General features: G+C 38.5%; 1 protein-coding gene across 10 annotated transcripts in view; it reads left to right on the plus strand.

The window, feature by feature from the left end:
- cadm2b (cell adhesion molecule 2b) overlaps nucleotides 1-17,317 on the plus strand; it is a 462,204-nt gene that overhangs the window by 374,198 nt on the left and 70,689 nt on the right. For all 10 annotated transcript variants that reach the window (XM_005157473.6, XM_005157476.6, XM_005157475.6 and 7 more), the window contains 2 exon segments: nucleotides 12,017-12,169; nucleotides 14,407-14,544. In XM_005157473.6, coding sequence (XP_005157530.1) covers nucleotides 12,017-12,169; nucleotides 14,407-14,544 — 291 coding nt within the window.

Here is a 17,317-nt window from a genome sequence, read left to right on the forward strand (position 1 = left end):
GTCACTATCCAACACTATTATATAGCATGGAAGAGCCCATATCAAATATAAAACTGCTCCAACTGTGTTTGTCTGACAAAAAAAACAATTTATCAAAACCAACTCTATCTTATGGGTGAGCAACTTATGGGGTGATTTTTATTTTTGTAAGAGATATTTCATAACAGGGCGACGCAGTGGCACAGTAGGTAGTACTGTCGCCTCAAAGCAAGAAGGTGGCTGGTTCGAGCCTCGGCTGGGCCAGTTGCTGTTTCTGTGTGGAGTTTGCATGTTCTCCCTGCGGTTCATTCCGCTGTTGCAACCTCAGATTAATAAAGGTACTAAGCCGATAAGAAAATGAATGTATGAATGACAGTGTTCAAAGAGACACCATGTTGTGTTGCCAACCATAATTTAAACAAGTAGTAGAAGAATTGTTCAGAGTCAGATTTTTTGTCCATTTCCCCATGATGAGAACACAGTTTGCGTGTGGACACACATTGGTGGATTATGTGTGGATTACAGAGGTCTGCTAACTTGCGTCAAAAATTAGTTTTTAAGGAACATTTTTTACCCGAGAGCTTTTTTGTATCTTGAAATAGTGAAATTTAGATTTGTTACTTGTCTTCTTTTAAAATAAGATGTGGTTCCAGTTTGTGTTGATTTTCCTGTTTATTTGGTAAATGTGTGATCAATGTTCTTTGTTTATTCAGAAAGATTAGTTGGTAACGTCCGCAGTACTCTTTCTGTTTTAAAAGACATACTTAAGGCGATTTATTTACTAAGTTTACTGTAATATCACAACAATATTATGGACTGAAAATCCTCCACATCAATCCCCACAGCTCTCAGAAACGCTGTTAATGCTGCTCTGTGTATCATTCTCCCTGCGTCTGTGTTTGTGTCTGCTGTGAAAATCAGAGTGTGCACGTAATGAAACTCCCCTTTAAAGGGGACCTATGGTGAAAAATTTACTTGTCAAGTGGTTTGGACAGACGTGTGTAAGTATAGTGTATAGACCGTCATATTGGGGTGATATAAACACACACAGTCCTTTTTTTTTTCAATTTAACAACATAAAAACGGTGGACCAATTGGAGCGGTTTTCAGACCGACCGCAACTTGACGTAGGAGTGCGGTCCCCCCGCCCACCAATATTGATTGACAGCCGTGCATTACGATCCTATTCTCAGTTTGTTGTTTCACGTCCGCCATTTTCAGCGTTTGAGTCAAAGCGTTATCACTAAAAGAACCCCTTGCTCTATTTTAGATGTAAGGCTCATTGGGCTCATCACAAGATCAATATTCTCCACATTATTGCTTTAATCAGAATAATTGCTTGTAGATTTTGGTAGGTTTTCAAACGTGTACTTTTCATTGCGTCTACCCTAAACTTCAGCCGTTTGCATTTCTCGCGAACACAGAAGCTCCTTGTGATCTTAGGTGCAGCTGGAAAAGTGCAAGCACGTTGCTTCATGTGCACGTCTCTGCATTGGAAATAAAATAACAAACTTGCCTGTAGGTCACACACCAGAAGCGCCTCTCTGCGTGGCACGGCGCTGTGCATTTCGGAGTTCTGGGCATGGGTTTCTGTCGGGGTGCACGCAGCGGAGCTTCGGGTCGGTGGCCGTGGCGCCGTTGTGTTTGCCATGGTGGAGGCTTGTGTTTGGAGTTCTGTAATGTGTGGCGCGACGATTCGGGACATTTCATGTTTCTACCGCGCCACTAAGAGTGTCTAATGTGCCGTGTCATGGCGCATCCGGTGCCTCAGTCAAAGTTAATTCAGTGTGTGTGGTTATTAGTCTCGGTGTACAAGCTTGGCACTTGTACACCAAGACTACACAAACTATACAAAATATTTAATGTGAAGCAACACACCCCTAAAACAGCGAGCTGTGTACATGCCCCCAAAATAACACTTTTTAACACATTATAATAAAAACATCTGAACTGTGTGTTGAACTGAACCTGAACTGCCACACTCAGAAGAACCATAATACTAATAATAAATCATAAAGAAGGGGTAAACTATGTGCCCTTTAATGCAAAGCCTTGCCTTTTTTACAACTCGACACTCTCACCTAAACAAAGCTGGGCTCATCTACTTTCTTTACTCAATCTAGAGGTGTGAAAACACCCTGCTGAAGCAGGGGGGGGGTTGTCCCTTTATAAATCTTAAAATCTTTTTCATTTATTTTTCACAACAGCAATGGTCATCTCTATTTTTTTTTAAATGGTCTAAAACGAGGCTAATCTACTTTCAAGAACCTAAACTTGAGATGTCTAAAACATTTATATTCTTAAAAACTATAAATCTTATTTTAATTTATCAAAAAAGGGATACAGTTTTTCACTTTGAACCATGCTTTCGACTTCAAACCTGAGGAACAAAAGACACGTGAAACAAGTCATCTCCATCTACCATTTTCACACTTAGTTAAATGTCATTTTTAAAGCTCAACACCTCACATCGAGCTGAATGGGCCTCTAATAGGCTCCTATCATTATAGCATTACCAGTCGATAAATGAAATGTTAAGTGCTGTGTGACATTTCAGAAAGTCTCTATTTGTAGCTTAGCATTAAGGGTACTGTAAGGCAGAGATAAGGGCTGGTTTCTACTATGACTGGATTAAGTTCATTTAGGTCTCACATCTGGGTTGTTGATGAATGTTAAGAACGACAAAGGTTGATTGAGTTTAACGCTATGCTTGGTTATTAACTAATGACCATTTAGGCTGACGTTCACAAAGTAGACGGTCATCGGTTAAATACCTGTTGTGACCTTCGTACGTCATGTGTCAGACTTAATTCTGCTTCAATAGTGGAGTAATTTTGTGGGAATGCTTTAAAAAGTGATCCCTCTCCGAAGGGTAAACAACAGCCAGTCCTATCTGATGAAACCAACTCCAAATGTTTGCATATTCCGTCTGCTGTTGCATTTCTGGGTAAGCTGTGGATATTGTACATTCTGCATCTCAATTTTACATGCTCACAGTGTAATACAGCGCACATGAAAGCATTGTGTTCTTTGACTGACCCAAAAATGTCTTGTCTTGCGTTTTGATATTGCAACAAGCTTGATGAACAAAGGCTAACTTTTTGTGTGTGCGCGTGTGATGCAGCTAAGAAACTAAACCTTGGAGATTTGTCAGAGAGAATTAGGCTCTAGTTTAGCTCTTTTATGCGCCCTAGCTATTCCCCATTGTTTGCCGGGAATGTCTAATGTCAAATTTGACCTGATATGACTTGCCTATAATAATCCTGCAAGTGTTCAGATGTGTCTGTTGTTGGCCATTTATCCCATGCACCTGGTTTGTGAAATCCGTTTTAACCTCCAATCATTGGCCACCTGCAGAAGAGCACGTTCTTGGCCACCGAGAGCTGCTGGGAAGTAGTTTCCAATCGTCAATGGATGTACAGGCTCACGTCCCTGCAATAATCACAGCCTGTCCAGATAGTGACCAATCACAGCTGGCCGTCGGAGCAGTCTAATTGCAGAGAGTGGGACTTCTGGCTTCGCTAAATGTGTCAATGCAGAGATCGGCGGTGCCAGCTGCGGGACAGTCACAGCCGCAGGGCCTGTCGCTCATGTCACCCGTTTTCCGTTTCCTCATCAGATGAAGTGGTCTGATTATGTCAGAGTAGCAGCTCTGCTCCATAGTTGGATGTTAAATGTGGTTTCAGAGCCTCGTCTGGAAAAGTACCGGTAGTCTCTCAGAGTGCACTGCCAACTGATTGTTCACAAGTAAGGTGTGAAGACATTTTGTCGGCGGCTCTGTTGTTTCCAAGATCAACAACACTTGAGTATATCCAAACGTACAATATTATGCACTTGCAACCTTGAGAATAACATTCACAATCTGCTCCCTTATTCCCTACTGCTGCCTTCTTCGATTCGGCTGTAATTCCTCTCGCCAAGATTTTATTTGCAAGGGGCTTAGATAAAATCAATGCCACTGTTGGAGAGGAGCACCACCCAAAGATGCTAAAAAGCAGTCTGCACCATCAGCCGGTTGTCAGAATACTCCATCCCAAAGGATCGCTGGGTTGTCTGTCAGGTCATCTACAAATCAGCCTTGCAGAGTTTCCCTCTTCCCCAGAATAGATAGAGAAGGGGTGCAAGGTCAAACCAACGGATTTGTGCTGCTGGAATATACGGCATTGATGAAGTCAGAAGGATGTTGGAAACCAAGCATTTCATCATGTCGACTTCTTTAAGCTCTGGGAAAAAGAGCTTTGTCAGTTGTTGGCATTTCACGGAGGTTGTGACAGATTGGAGCTAACTCTGGGCATCTGGCAGGCTTTCGATTCTTTTTTTGGAAATGTGGATGCGGAGTTCTGCCAGGCCCCCGTTGGCCTGCGTTGAATTGATAACAGTTGTCTGTGGGGTTATTCAAACCTTTGTATGCTTGTTTCTGTCAATGGATTCAGGATTGTGTTTTGAGCTCGACACCATTGTGTCAAAATAAGATGTAGCACAAAGTCTCAGTGTAAGTGAAATGATCCAGCGCATCATGAGATTGTTGTATCAAGCTCTTTTGAGAGTAACATCCACCTTTTTATTTGACCTCAGGGCAAAGACAGATTTGACCACTGAAGGAAAGCGATTTCAGACTCTGTGTGGGAGAATCTTTTTTTTCTCTCCTCTCAATATCTTTCTTCTTCTCTCTGCCGTCCTTTTCAACGCCCACATCCCTATATATGTTATCATTCCATGACTTGAATGGAAACTGCCAAGCATTTTAGAGAGTCTAGGCACAGTACCATCAAGCCTCGGCTGTGGTATAAACAGTGACTGTTCCTCACCTTGGCAGCTTATCATCACATTTGTGATGTTCCACATACGAGTGTGTATGTGTTTGTCTTTTCTGTAAACAACAAGGGAGAGCACTATTTTTTTCCATTCCTCCTTCTGTGTCTGACGAAGATAGAGGGATATGGGCTGGTGGAAATGTGTCATCTGTGCCTAAGCTTTGATGGTCCATGTCTCGCTGGGTTTCGTTGGACTCTATCAGCAGGCCCATGTGTAGCCATGATCACCTTTTCTCCCTTTTCTCGATTCTGTTGTGTCTCCGTGCCAAAAAACCCCCAAGCTTTTGCCATCTCTACAATAAACTCTCTATTCTTTCCTCAGCACACATTCAGAAGGAATATTTAAACAGCCATGACACATCCTCTAGAAATATGCTGTCTTGTAGCGTCAGATCTCATTGTTCAGAATCGTGTTGTATTTTTACCATTAATGTACATTTTTAAGGCATCAAAAGATGGCAAGGTGACGCAGTGGCGCAGTAGGTAGTGCTGTTGCCTCACAGCAAGAAGGTCGCTGGTTCGATCCTCTGCTCAGTTGGCGTTTCTGTGTGGAGTTTGCATGTTCTCCCTGCGTTCGCAAGGGTTTCCTCCGGGTGCTCCGGTTTCCCCCACAGTTCAAAGACATGCGGTACAGGTCAGTTGGGTAGGCTAAATTGTCCGTAGTGTATAAGTGTGTGTGTGTGAATATGTATGTAGATGTTTCCCAGAGATAGGTTGTGGTTGGAAGGGCATCCGCTGCCTAAATATGTGCTGGATAAGAAGTTGGCAGTTAATTCCACCGTGGCAACCCTTGATACATAAAGGGACTAAGCCGACACGAAAATGAATGAATGAATGAAAAGAAGGCACAATTGTCTCTGCTGACATGTAAGTAAATCAGTTTCTGTGATTTGATATGTCATTGTTTGCATGTAACAATGTTCCCAGTGGGACAGAGAAAATGGTGTGGAATTCCCCAGTATTACAAAGACTTTATTTTTAAACACATCCATGTCAAGACAAACTGTACTATTCATAGAATGAAATGTGTTGTTAAAGTGTCCATGGAATGGAAAATGAAAATGAAACTGCTTTTTCAATCTTTTCAAATTTGCATCAGCCTACATGTTTAGATATGTTGACTATTTTTATTTGCACATTTCAGATTAAAAAATCCACTAGAGGGCACTGTCTACATTTTTTATCTGAAAACATTTCATCCATTCGCAAAGTGCAAAGCGCAGGGCGCAAATGCATTAAGGGCGTATCAGAATCCACTTTTGCTAATATAAGGACAGAAAAACTTGCTCTACGCCAAGGTGCATGGTCTAAAAGGTTTCAGCTTTTTTTCTTAATGAGTTATATGTGTGTTTTGAGAATAAACCAATCAGAGTTTCATCTCCCTTTCCCTTTAAGAGTCAGTTGTGTCACGCCATAGCGAATTTGCTATTTACATGACGGACTTTGTAAGTGTAAAAACTGAGTATGTCACTAGCAAGAAAACAGTTAAACAGAGTATCTACATGAGAATGAGAGATGAGCCTCCTCATTATTAACTTTCACTTTCGCTCTCGCTGATAGGGAAACCTTGTACGCACAGACATCAATTAGCCTATAAATAATTCAATTTGTTTGTTAAGCACAAAGATTTGTTTCAAAACTATTTGTAAATTCAGTTATAATATCCAGCAAAAGAATAAATGAACAATAATAACGAAGTGTGTTCAAAAAACTGAGTAATATCCTAATACATATGCTGTGCCCCATATGGACTAAAACCTGACAGGTGGGCAAATCTAAGTTTGTTTTTAATAAAACAAATATAAACATGGATATAATAAAAAACAGTGCTAATAATAATTACATTATACAAAAGCAAATTGTCACGAATAAACTGAAAAAGCCCCTGAGATGAAGAAGGCATGAAAGTATGGTTTTTATATTTATGTAGGCTAGAAAAGAATATGTTTTGTAATATTTTGATCCTTTATATTTCTATCCTATATATATCCTTATTATATCCTATATATATCCTTAATATTTTAATTCTTTTTTTATATGTAAAGATATTTGCGTATATACAGTATATGTATTTGCTCTACATCTTGTGTGTATTAAGCAGTGTGTAAGCGAAGCGCACAACGCGCTCTGCGCTGGACTTTAGACTGGCTTTTTTCTGGTCTATAGAACAGACTATTTTAGTTTCTCAATATAGCAACACGCCAGCAATGCACTTCAACACGCCTCCCTTTTTAGATCAGAACGCCTATGGGCGCACATATGAGTGGTGCAAATGCTTTTGCTATTTAAACAACGTGGTGCAAAATGTCAAAACGACTTGCGCCAAGCTAAAACTAGCAAACAATTGCCTCGCTGCTTGCGCCACATTTAGATGGGTGTATGATAGGACCCTTTGGTATTTAGGATACATTTTTAGATAAACAACTTTAAATGCCTCAACCTACATTCTTTTGGGTCGATTGAGTACATTTCGTTGCACGTTTCAGAAAAAAAAAATTCACTTAAAAGCGCAGTCTACATTTTTTTATCTACAAAAAAAATTGTTACTTAGGGTACATTTTCTGATACACAACTTTACATGTACATTTCGTTCCATGTTTCAAATAACAAATCCACTAGAGGGGCACTTATATGTGTCACACACTGCTAAAAACACTATTAGGACACATAAATTACACTAAAAAGTAAAAAAATTGGTTGTTTTTTTTTGTGTTATTTTGAGCAAATTCGTACTTCCAAATGTGTACTTAAAACAAATTTTTGAAGCTGCGTCATGGCCATGAGATCTTAGCGTGTATTCCAGCATTTAGACTGGAAGTCTGTACATGGGAGTACCTTATGACAATTCTGAGTGTGCAGCATTTATTCATGAGTAAGACTTGGTTCAAACCAATCAGCACGCTCTATTGTGTATGCGCTGCAACCTCAATAATACACATGATCGCTTCAAAAACTGTTTGTACCTAAAACAGTGTTCAGACGGCAGAGAGACGCCATGTTGTGTTGCCAAGCGGGAGAACCAGAATTGTTTGAAGATACGGGTTGTCAGTGTTGCTTTTATAATTTGCTGCAGTGAATGTTTTGTTTTCATTTTCACTCTGTGAGAGCACTGCTGGACGTTGTGGATTACATTGCATGTGACGCGTGACAGAAAGACATGTCTATGGAACATTTATTACCCGAGAGCATTTCTCATCTGGAAATAGTGAAATCCGGTTTCGCTGCTCGTCTCCTTTTAATAGAGATGCAACTCCAGTTGGTGTTGATTGCCCTGTCTCTACAAATTTGGTAAGTGAGCGACCTGTGGTCTTTGTTTATTCAGAGGCATATAGTCAGCAGTACTCTTTCTGTGTTTAAAGACGGACGTTAATCCGTCAAATAATTTCTAATTTAATAAAGTTTACCATACCTTAATATCTCTACAATGTTATGGACTGAAAAATCAGCTGTAAATGCTGCTCTCTAAGTGTAAACATGTAAGCACTACATTCAAACTATTTCCATCGTGTAGGATTTTTGCCGCATTTTGTGACAGGAATAACACACACGGCTTTCAGATGCTACTTACCGACTGCATCTAAGTTACGGTAAAATGTGGAGAGGTTTTTTTTCTCTCATTCGGAGTGCGGTAACAAACATTGCATGAAAAATACACGCTTCCAGCAGCTCCTCAAATTAAATATTTCGTTTGTCACGAGGGGTATGAATGAAATTCCTGAATGAAAGATGCAAACTGCAGTTAAAGTCCACCATTTGATAATTTGTCAAATATTCGATTACTGATGTTCATGTAAACACAGTCACTATCTTTCTCCCGTGTGTGTGTGTGTGTGTGCTTGTTTTGCCTCTGTGAAAATCAGCGCATGCCCAAACTGACACTCCCATTTTTATGCAAATTTTTACGGACCTTCCCTTTTTCCCTCCTCCGACACTCCCCCCTAAACAGAGCTGCACACGTCCAGTTTCCTGACTTTTTCCAAAGTAGAGGTGTGAAAAAAACCCTGCTGAAACAGGAGGGGTTTCATAGCCCTTTAAGTACATTTTCACAAAAACTGTAGGCATGTAGCATGTATTTCCGATGGATACTATTCTGAATGTGGTTGGCTTAATAGGGATTTTTAATACAATGCCAATACAACTTTGTGCATCGAGTCTTTTACTAATAGCATTAACTAAATAAACTTAAGCATTTGATCCGATGCTAAATGTTTAAAGCTAAAAGGGTGATTGTGATGAAGCAGAACATGCAAAAAGTTAAATGAAAAGGCTCAGTCTCTTCTCAGTCTGTCATGCTTTTTTTCAAACGACGCAATACAAGTGGATGGTGTATTTCAAACAGTGAGAGGTGATAAGCATTAGGTCACCTCGTCAGTTTCTCAACTGCAGACGGCTCTTTTTGGAAACTGCAAATATAATGGATGAATAGCTGCTTGTGGCAGACAGGTAGAAAGTGTTGAAACTCCAGTTAGAGACAACAAACGGTTTCAAGTATGAGCGCTGACAGTCAGTGGCAGTGGATATTAAGAACCCTGGGACTTTCAAAAATGTCGGTGTCACAATTATTTGTGTACTATCTCAACTCGTGAATAATTCAGAGTGTCATGATTTATTAAGCTAGCATAAGTCTGAAGCTTTATCCCTTGGATAGATCAGGCATGAAAACCTCTAAAGTTTAGAAAAAGGTACTAATCAAAAGTACAGTGATACTATGTGTCTTTTTTTAGACAATTTTGTGATATTCTCAAATTGTGTTTAATAGATTATGGCCAGTGGGCAAAATCGATTACGATGAGGAAGATAATTTCAAGAGATGCCCTTGGAATTTGATGGACTCTGAGAAGAGAGCTTGAAATTAAAATAGTCATTTAGCAGATGCTTTTTATTTAAAAGTCCAAGTCCTTGATTGAACTTCTAAACCCAGCTAGTATACACTAACTGACAAAAGTCTTGTAGTTGACCCCAGTTGTAAGAAAACAAAATAATAACTTGACTTCTAGTTGATTATTTGGAAAAGTGGCAGAAGGTAGATTTTTCTGATGAATCATCTGTTGAACTGCATCCCAATCAAAACAAATACTGCAGAAGACCTGTTGTGTAATAGTAAGTGTAATCTAAAGGCCTTTGCCTCTCATGTAGCCACTTCTGATACCAAACGATCAACTAGAAATCAAGTTATTATTTCTTGTTCCTAAAACTTTATAGGTGACAAGACTTTTGTCAGGTAGTGTGCATTCACCATCCAAATATGGCTTTTTCATTGGCAAAAACAGCACGTAAGCTACATAACATATTATATTTTTTTAGCATACACGATACTATGGATTCTGAGACTCTGAAATGTGCATCTGATGGAGACTTGGCTATCCCGGAGAGGATTTGTGAATGGCAGTGAAGTGATACAACTAGCAAAGGACATCCCATGGCATGTCAAAATGTCAAAAGTTTACATTTTATAAACACCACTTTATTGGATACACCTTACTAGTATCGAGTTAGACTTTTGCCTTTAGAACTGCCTTAATCCTTTGTGGCATAGATTCAACAAAGTACTGGAAATATTCCTCAGAGATTTTGGTCCATATTGTCACAATTGCATTACACAGTTGCTGCAGATTTATCAGCTGCACATCCATAATGCAAATCTATTGTTCCACCACATCCCAAATAGGTGCTATATTGGATTGAGGTCTTGTGACTGTGGAGACCATTTGAGTACAGTGAACTCATTGTCGTGTTCAAGAAACCAGTCTGAGATGATTTGCGCTTTATGACATGGCACGTTATCCTGCTGAAAGTAGCCATAAGAAGATGGGTTCACTGTGGTCATAAAGGGATGGGAATGGTCAGCAACAATACTCTGGTAGGCTGTGGTGTTGACACAATGCTCAATGGGTACTAATGAGCCTAAAGTGTACCAAGAAAATATCCCCCACACCATTACACCACCAGCAGCAGCCTGAATCGTTGATACAAGGCAGGATGGACCCATGCTTTAATGTTGTTTAGCCAAATTCTGACACTATAATCCGAATGTGGCAGCAGAAATTGAGACTCATGAGACCAAACAATGTTTTTCCAATCTTCTATTGCCCAATTTGGGTGATCCTGTGCAAATTGTTTCCTATTCTTAGCTGACAGGAGTGGCACCCGGTGTGGTCTTCTGCTGCTGTAGCACATCTGCTTCAAGGTTCAACATGTTGTGCTGAAATGCTCTTCTGCATACTTCAGTTGTAACGAGTGGTTATTTCAGTTACTGTTGCCTTTCTATCAGCTAAAACCATTCTGGTCATTCTTCAACAAGGATTTGCACCCACAGAGACCCACTGGATATTTTCTCATTTTCAGATCATTCTCTGTAAACCCTAGAGATGGTTGTGCATGAAAATCCCAGTAGATCAACAGTTTCTAAAATACTCAGATAACCACGTCTGGCACCAACAACCATGCCACATTCAAAGTCACTTAAATCACCTTTCTTCCCCATTCTGAGGCAGCAGATCGTCTTGTCCATGTCTACATGCCTAAATGCACTGAGTTACTGCCATGTGATTGGCTGATTAGAAATTTGCGTTATCGAGCAGTTGGAGAGGTGTGTACTTATATACACCATGAGTGTATATGATATACCGTATATGCAGTCACACAAAATTATCAATCGTGTCAGTGTTAATCATTTAGCAGCACTAGCTACACATAATTTTGCCCTATATTACTACCTATTTATTGACTTTGAACAAACAAACAAATAAATAAATGAATGAGAAGCATTCACTTGGTATGATGAGTCTTTTTTCTTTTTGACTGTCAGTTTGTTTGTCCACTATTTTCACCCAGAAGCAGGATTTATATTTTGTCTATAGGCATATAGTAGATTCTTTTTGGCCAGTTGCTTATTGCATCAAGATATTTTTTTCATTACTTTTTCATTTGAGACATATTTTTTTATATATGCCTACACTTGTATGGTTTATAAGGCGATACAAACAAAAATATCATTTATATATACATTTTTGCTTCTCTTGTGACATGAATCTGTTGCTTTGCCAGCTCCATTTCAAATACTAGCATTTAAAATACTAACATATTACCTTGACTTCCATTGTAAGACCAAAACTCTTTTTTTTCCCATGCAGGGCGACTGTTTGATTTTTATCCTTATTACAGTTTATTATTAATCAGTTATTGATCACTGTTGTTGTTTTTTTTTTCCCCCTGTGTTTCAGCATTGAGGGACAACCGGATTGAACTGGTCCGAGCCTCGTGGAAGGAGCTGACCATCAGCATCAGTGACGTGGCTTTGTCAGATGAAGGACAGTACACATGCTCGCTCTTCACCATGCCTGTCAAGACTTCCAAGGCTTTCCTGACTGTGTTAGGTAAGACTTCTCATAGATCAGTCTCTCCCTCAGCCACAATAAATCTGCACTTTTAAGGTCCACTCACTTATCACTGATCTGGGGTCAGTGCGTTCTCTCCCAGTCATAAGAGTTTGTTTTTGTTCTGAACTTTAGTGGCACCACCACTGATGTAAATGACTGAATTTCACACGGCTTGATGAAGCCATGCTGTACACCATATGTCTGTATTCCACATTCCACCATATGCGCTGTTTGTCACAGTAAAGGCTGATTTATACTTCTGCGTCAAACGTCGGCATATGCCACGTCGTTGACGCATAGCCCTTCGCCGTGGCCATCGGCGTCGCTGACGTGCACCTCTCAAAAAATGTAACTACACGTCGCAACAACGCGTTGCGCAAGCTCTGTGATTGGTCGGCTTGGTAGCGCCGACGAGTCTGGGCGGGACCGAGAGCCGCGCGAATGGCGCGAGTGATGGTTTTCAAGTGTGGAGTCCCGTGAAAGAGCTCCCCATGGAAAGTTTTTGTTCTGTGTTTACCTCATGGTTAAAGTTGTTGCACGTCCGCTGGTTCCTGCCTCAAAATGACGGAGTTTGAGTCACTTGTACATCCAGGAAGTGTTCAGAAAGGCAAAACAGAAGCGAAGAAACTCGACACAGAGGAACATTTACACCTCACTGCCCACTAGCGTTTTGGAAGTGTTAATGCAGACCAACAGAGACAGTGCGCAGAAGTATAAATGCACAGCTGCGCGCGTTGCCTGCGCCGTGAGTTACGCCGGTCACTTGACGCAGAAGTATAAACCAGGCTTAACTTTACAAACAACTGAATTATTTATTGTGCTTTAATCATCACAGGGTGGATGTACTGCTGTTTAAAACTGTCAAATGAAACACTTTCATGTGCTGTTTTTATACCACTGTTCATTGTTTGCATTTAACAGACAGTGTTTTTTTTTTTTGTTTGTTTTGTTTGTTTGATTGTTTCTATTTGATTTACAAAAAAAAATGTGCACAGTTTATAAAAAAAGTTTTTACACTGTTGACGATACATGTTTGAAAATAACTTTACAGACTATTTTGTTTTGTTTTCTGGTTTTAGCTTCAAACAGTAATAGTATTATTCTTACTATATCTTAATATATCTGTTTTTTGTTTTTTTGTATTATTATGTATATATATATATTTTTTTTTTTCGTTTCGTTCATTTAACAGAGGCTGTACCTTGTATCTTTTTTATCTTATGAAGAACAGAAAAAAATATCTTCAGGTAATTGTCTGTTTTGTTTTGTTCTGTTTTGTTTACAACAGAGGATGTACTTCTTTTCCATCTCATGTTTTATGTTTTATATCACTTTTCACAGTACATATTGTTTAACAGACAACACTAATTTTCTGTTTCCCTTTGTTTCTTTTCTTTTCATTTTGTTTCATTTAAAACGTTTTACTTATAATTATTCATATCTTTTTATACTACTATTATTATACTATTTTTTCTATTATTATAAGTCGTATGTTTTGCATACCAGGAAATTATAATTTCTGGTACTTGATTGTTTTGTTAGTTTTTTGTTTTGTTTTGCCTTCATTTGTTTAGTTTCATTTTGCTTTCATTTCATTTAATTTTGTTTGGTTTCATCCAACAGTGCTTTCTGGTTATTGTTTGTTTTGTTTTTCTTGTTCATCAAGCAGCATATGGACTACTTTTACCTTTTGTTTATATATCATTTTTACATGACGTATTCCTTAAATATAAAGCACCTTTACAGACAACGGCAGTTTTGTTTTGTTCATCAAACAGTGGTGTGACAACTTTCACAGCCGGTTAAGCTCCTTTATTGTGTTTCCATATATTGCATGTACAATAAAACACAAAAGAAGATAATAAGCAATTATATCCCATTAGCCTTAAGGACCCAAGCATCTTTTTCTTGTAGTAATTAGACAAACTCAATCAGGAACATTCTTTTAAACCCCCAAAGGTATTGTGACATTGACCAGCTGTCTTATATGGTTTGAATTTATGTAAAAATACAAAAAAAAAAAAAAAAAGAAAACACACGTTTATATTCCATCAAAAATCACAAAACATTACGCAACAGAATGTGCCAGTGTGTTGATATAAATCTACAGGCAACCTTATAAGTAAACTGACAGCATTTTTTTTTTCCATTAAAGTGTCAAGAAACGTTTGAACTTCCTCTGAACCACATCACTTCCATCTGTCTATAATCCTGCTGCTCTGTTTGTGTATCAGGTGTTCCAGCAAAGCCAGAAATCACGGGTCTCTCGAGACCTGCCCAGGAGGGAGAGGACGTCACACTGACATGCACCACATCTGGCAGCAAACCGGCTGCTGACATCCGATGGTTCAGGAACGACAAGGAGGTGCAAGGTAAACAAATCCCCCTGGACAGCCTACAGCTGACTGTGTGCAATGAACAGTCGCACAGTTTGTCATTGAGCAAGTGGTGCGTGATCTGTGTGTCTTTGCCACAACTCATCATATCAGAGTGCTGTGGTTTATTAGTACAAGCATCTGGGCTTTAAAGGCCATTTTGCAGTGTTAAAGTAGGTTCTGTTATTTTTTTTTTATCTCATCTAGTTCTGCATGCAAGGGCAGAGGTAGCTTTTTTAAACACTTATGACATAAAGAATGTTTTTATGTACTGTTTGAGGCAAGATTATGATTTCTTTGAGAGAGAAAAAGCATTTGGTATTATTTTATAACAACATTTTAAATGAGTGTAACCTTCAGTTGAATTTTTTATATATGAAACAATATAAAAGTGAAATTAGACCTTATATGCATTTAAGTGTGAAACAATTTTAAAAGCTGTGAAATATTTAATGATAATAATAATAATAATAATAATAGTAATAATAATAACAACAATAATGATAGCAATAATAATGATAATAATAATAACTATAATAATAATAACAATAATGATGTGTGTGTGTGTGTATATATATATATATATATATATATATATATATATATATATATATATATATATATATATATACTGTATATATACATACATATACATTTACTGTTTATATATATATATATATATATATATATATATATATATATATATATATATATATATACATACACTGTATGTGTATATATATATATATATATATATATATATATATATATATATATATATATATATATATATATACTGTATGTATATATATATATATATATATATATATATATATATATATATATATATATATATATATATATATATACAGTGTATATATATATATATATATATATAAAGCCGAATATTGAAGTGCATATTTTTGTTCCCATTTATTAAATAAATAAACGGCCACTTTTGTAATTAAATGACACACATATGAATATATATTTTTCAACGTACAGGCTAATTCACATATTTCATAATCCGAAAGATAATAACAGATAAGAAGTATTTTTAATACTAGACAACACTTGATGTTTCTCTCTCCGTCAGTGACAGTGACAGTTAACGAGTACATTCTCTAAGTAATTCTGTCACCGTGTTTAATCCTTTCTGTGCAAGACTATATAGTATATAATGGCACACAAACTGTGAAGTGTTTAATATTGGTAGTTAATTTTGAAATGAAAATAGCGAGATGTTTGTTAAGAGTTCGCTGGAGGGAAACAGCTGTGCTGCTGAGGTGAACGCAGAGAAAACCGACTGCTACTCTGTGACATTTGGTTACAGGTGATACAAGGTTATCTATACCAAACAACAGCAATTTAACAGATATTATAACAATTTATCGCTAAACTCACATCTCATTCTCTCGCTGTCCACGGCTTTGGTTTGCTGATGAAATGAAAAACAAAAGACGCACAAGAGCCGAATTCTGCCGCAGTTTTTATATCAAATTTAAAAGGGAACTGAGGTGATAATTTACTGTACAGTTTATGAGCTGATTGCAAAAGATTTCAGGTGGCTGAGTAGAAATACAGGGCTGCTACAGCCCCCTTAAAATAGGCCTAGCAACGCCCATGCCATCAGCAACTAGTTGACTTGACTTTAATAACATAAACATTTAACTGGCAGCTAGCTCTCTGCAACTCTCACATGAATGCCCACTGAAGCTAGGTTCACATGGGAAAAGCTAGCTTGCTGTCGGAAGTGGTGTTAGTGAAAGGGGCACTAAAAAATCTGTGTCAGACCAAATGCCCCAGTATATTGATAAGAACTCTATACTGTTCAGTGAGCGCCGTCTTTCAGATGAGTTGTTAAATCGAAGACCTGACTCTCTGTGGTTATTAAAAATCCCAGGATGTCCTTCGAAAAAGAGAAAGGGGGTCCTCGCCAAATTTGCCCACTGGCCTCCTAACCATTCTCATATGGTCTCCTCTTCACCAATCAGCTGCTGTGTGGTGTGCGGTCTGGCGCAATATGGCTTCCGTCACATCATCCAGGTGGATGCTGCACACTGGTGATGGATAAGAAGAATCCGCCCAAAAAATGTATAAAGCACTTTGAGTGTCCAGAGTAGAGCTATATAAATGTAAGGAATTATTCTTTTTTTTTTATCAAGTCGACTTTAAAAAATATTGTAAATAAGTCATTCAACCCCTACTTCAGTGCAACTCAACACAACGCATCAGCTTGTCTTGAGCAACATGTTCCACCAGACGTCCCTCATGTGGGCTCGTGTGGATGTGATTGATGGTCAGAGTCTCCGTCAGAAAGACCCAACTCACAGATGGCATTCTGCGAGCGCACTTATAGGCCAGTGGCAGGAGCGAACACAGCATCACAGCCGCAGCGCCTGTCACTCACTCCAGCTCAAAGAAATCAGCCTCTGTGATCTGATCTTGAGAGACTTCTTGAAACCAGACCCAAACAGAATATGTAAGAAGGCGCGATATTGCTCGCTTTTGAATGGTCAGTGAAAGACAGGGTCACGTCGATGGAAACCCTTGCTTTGCAGACACAATCATCAGTCTGGCCAGAACTGACATGTTCTCCAACTTATACACTGTTAAAGGTCGCTTGGATTGCTTTGAGATGTGCATTTTTATTCTTATGTAATCTTAACTGAAATATGAAAAGAGGGTGGAACATAGAGTAGCTCCTCCCCTTTTTTATAAAACAGCCAATAGCCTTTTATCACATCAAACACAAGTGCATCAAATGAAA

Source organism: Danio rerio, chromosome 15 (assembly GCF_049306965.1).
Source record: "Danio rerio strain Tuebingen ecotype United States chromosome 15, GRCz12tu, whole genome shotgun sequence".
Taxonomy (NCBI): Eukaryota; Metazoa; Chordata; class Actinopteri; order Cypriniformes; family Danionidae; genus Danio; species Danio rerio.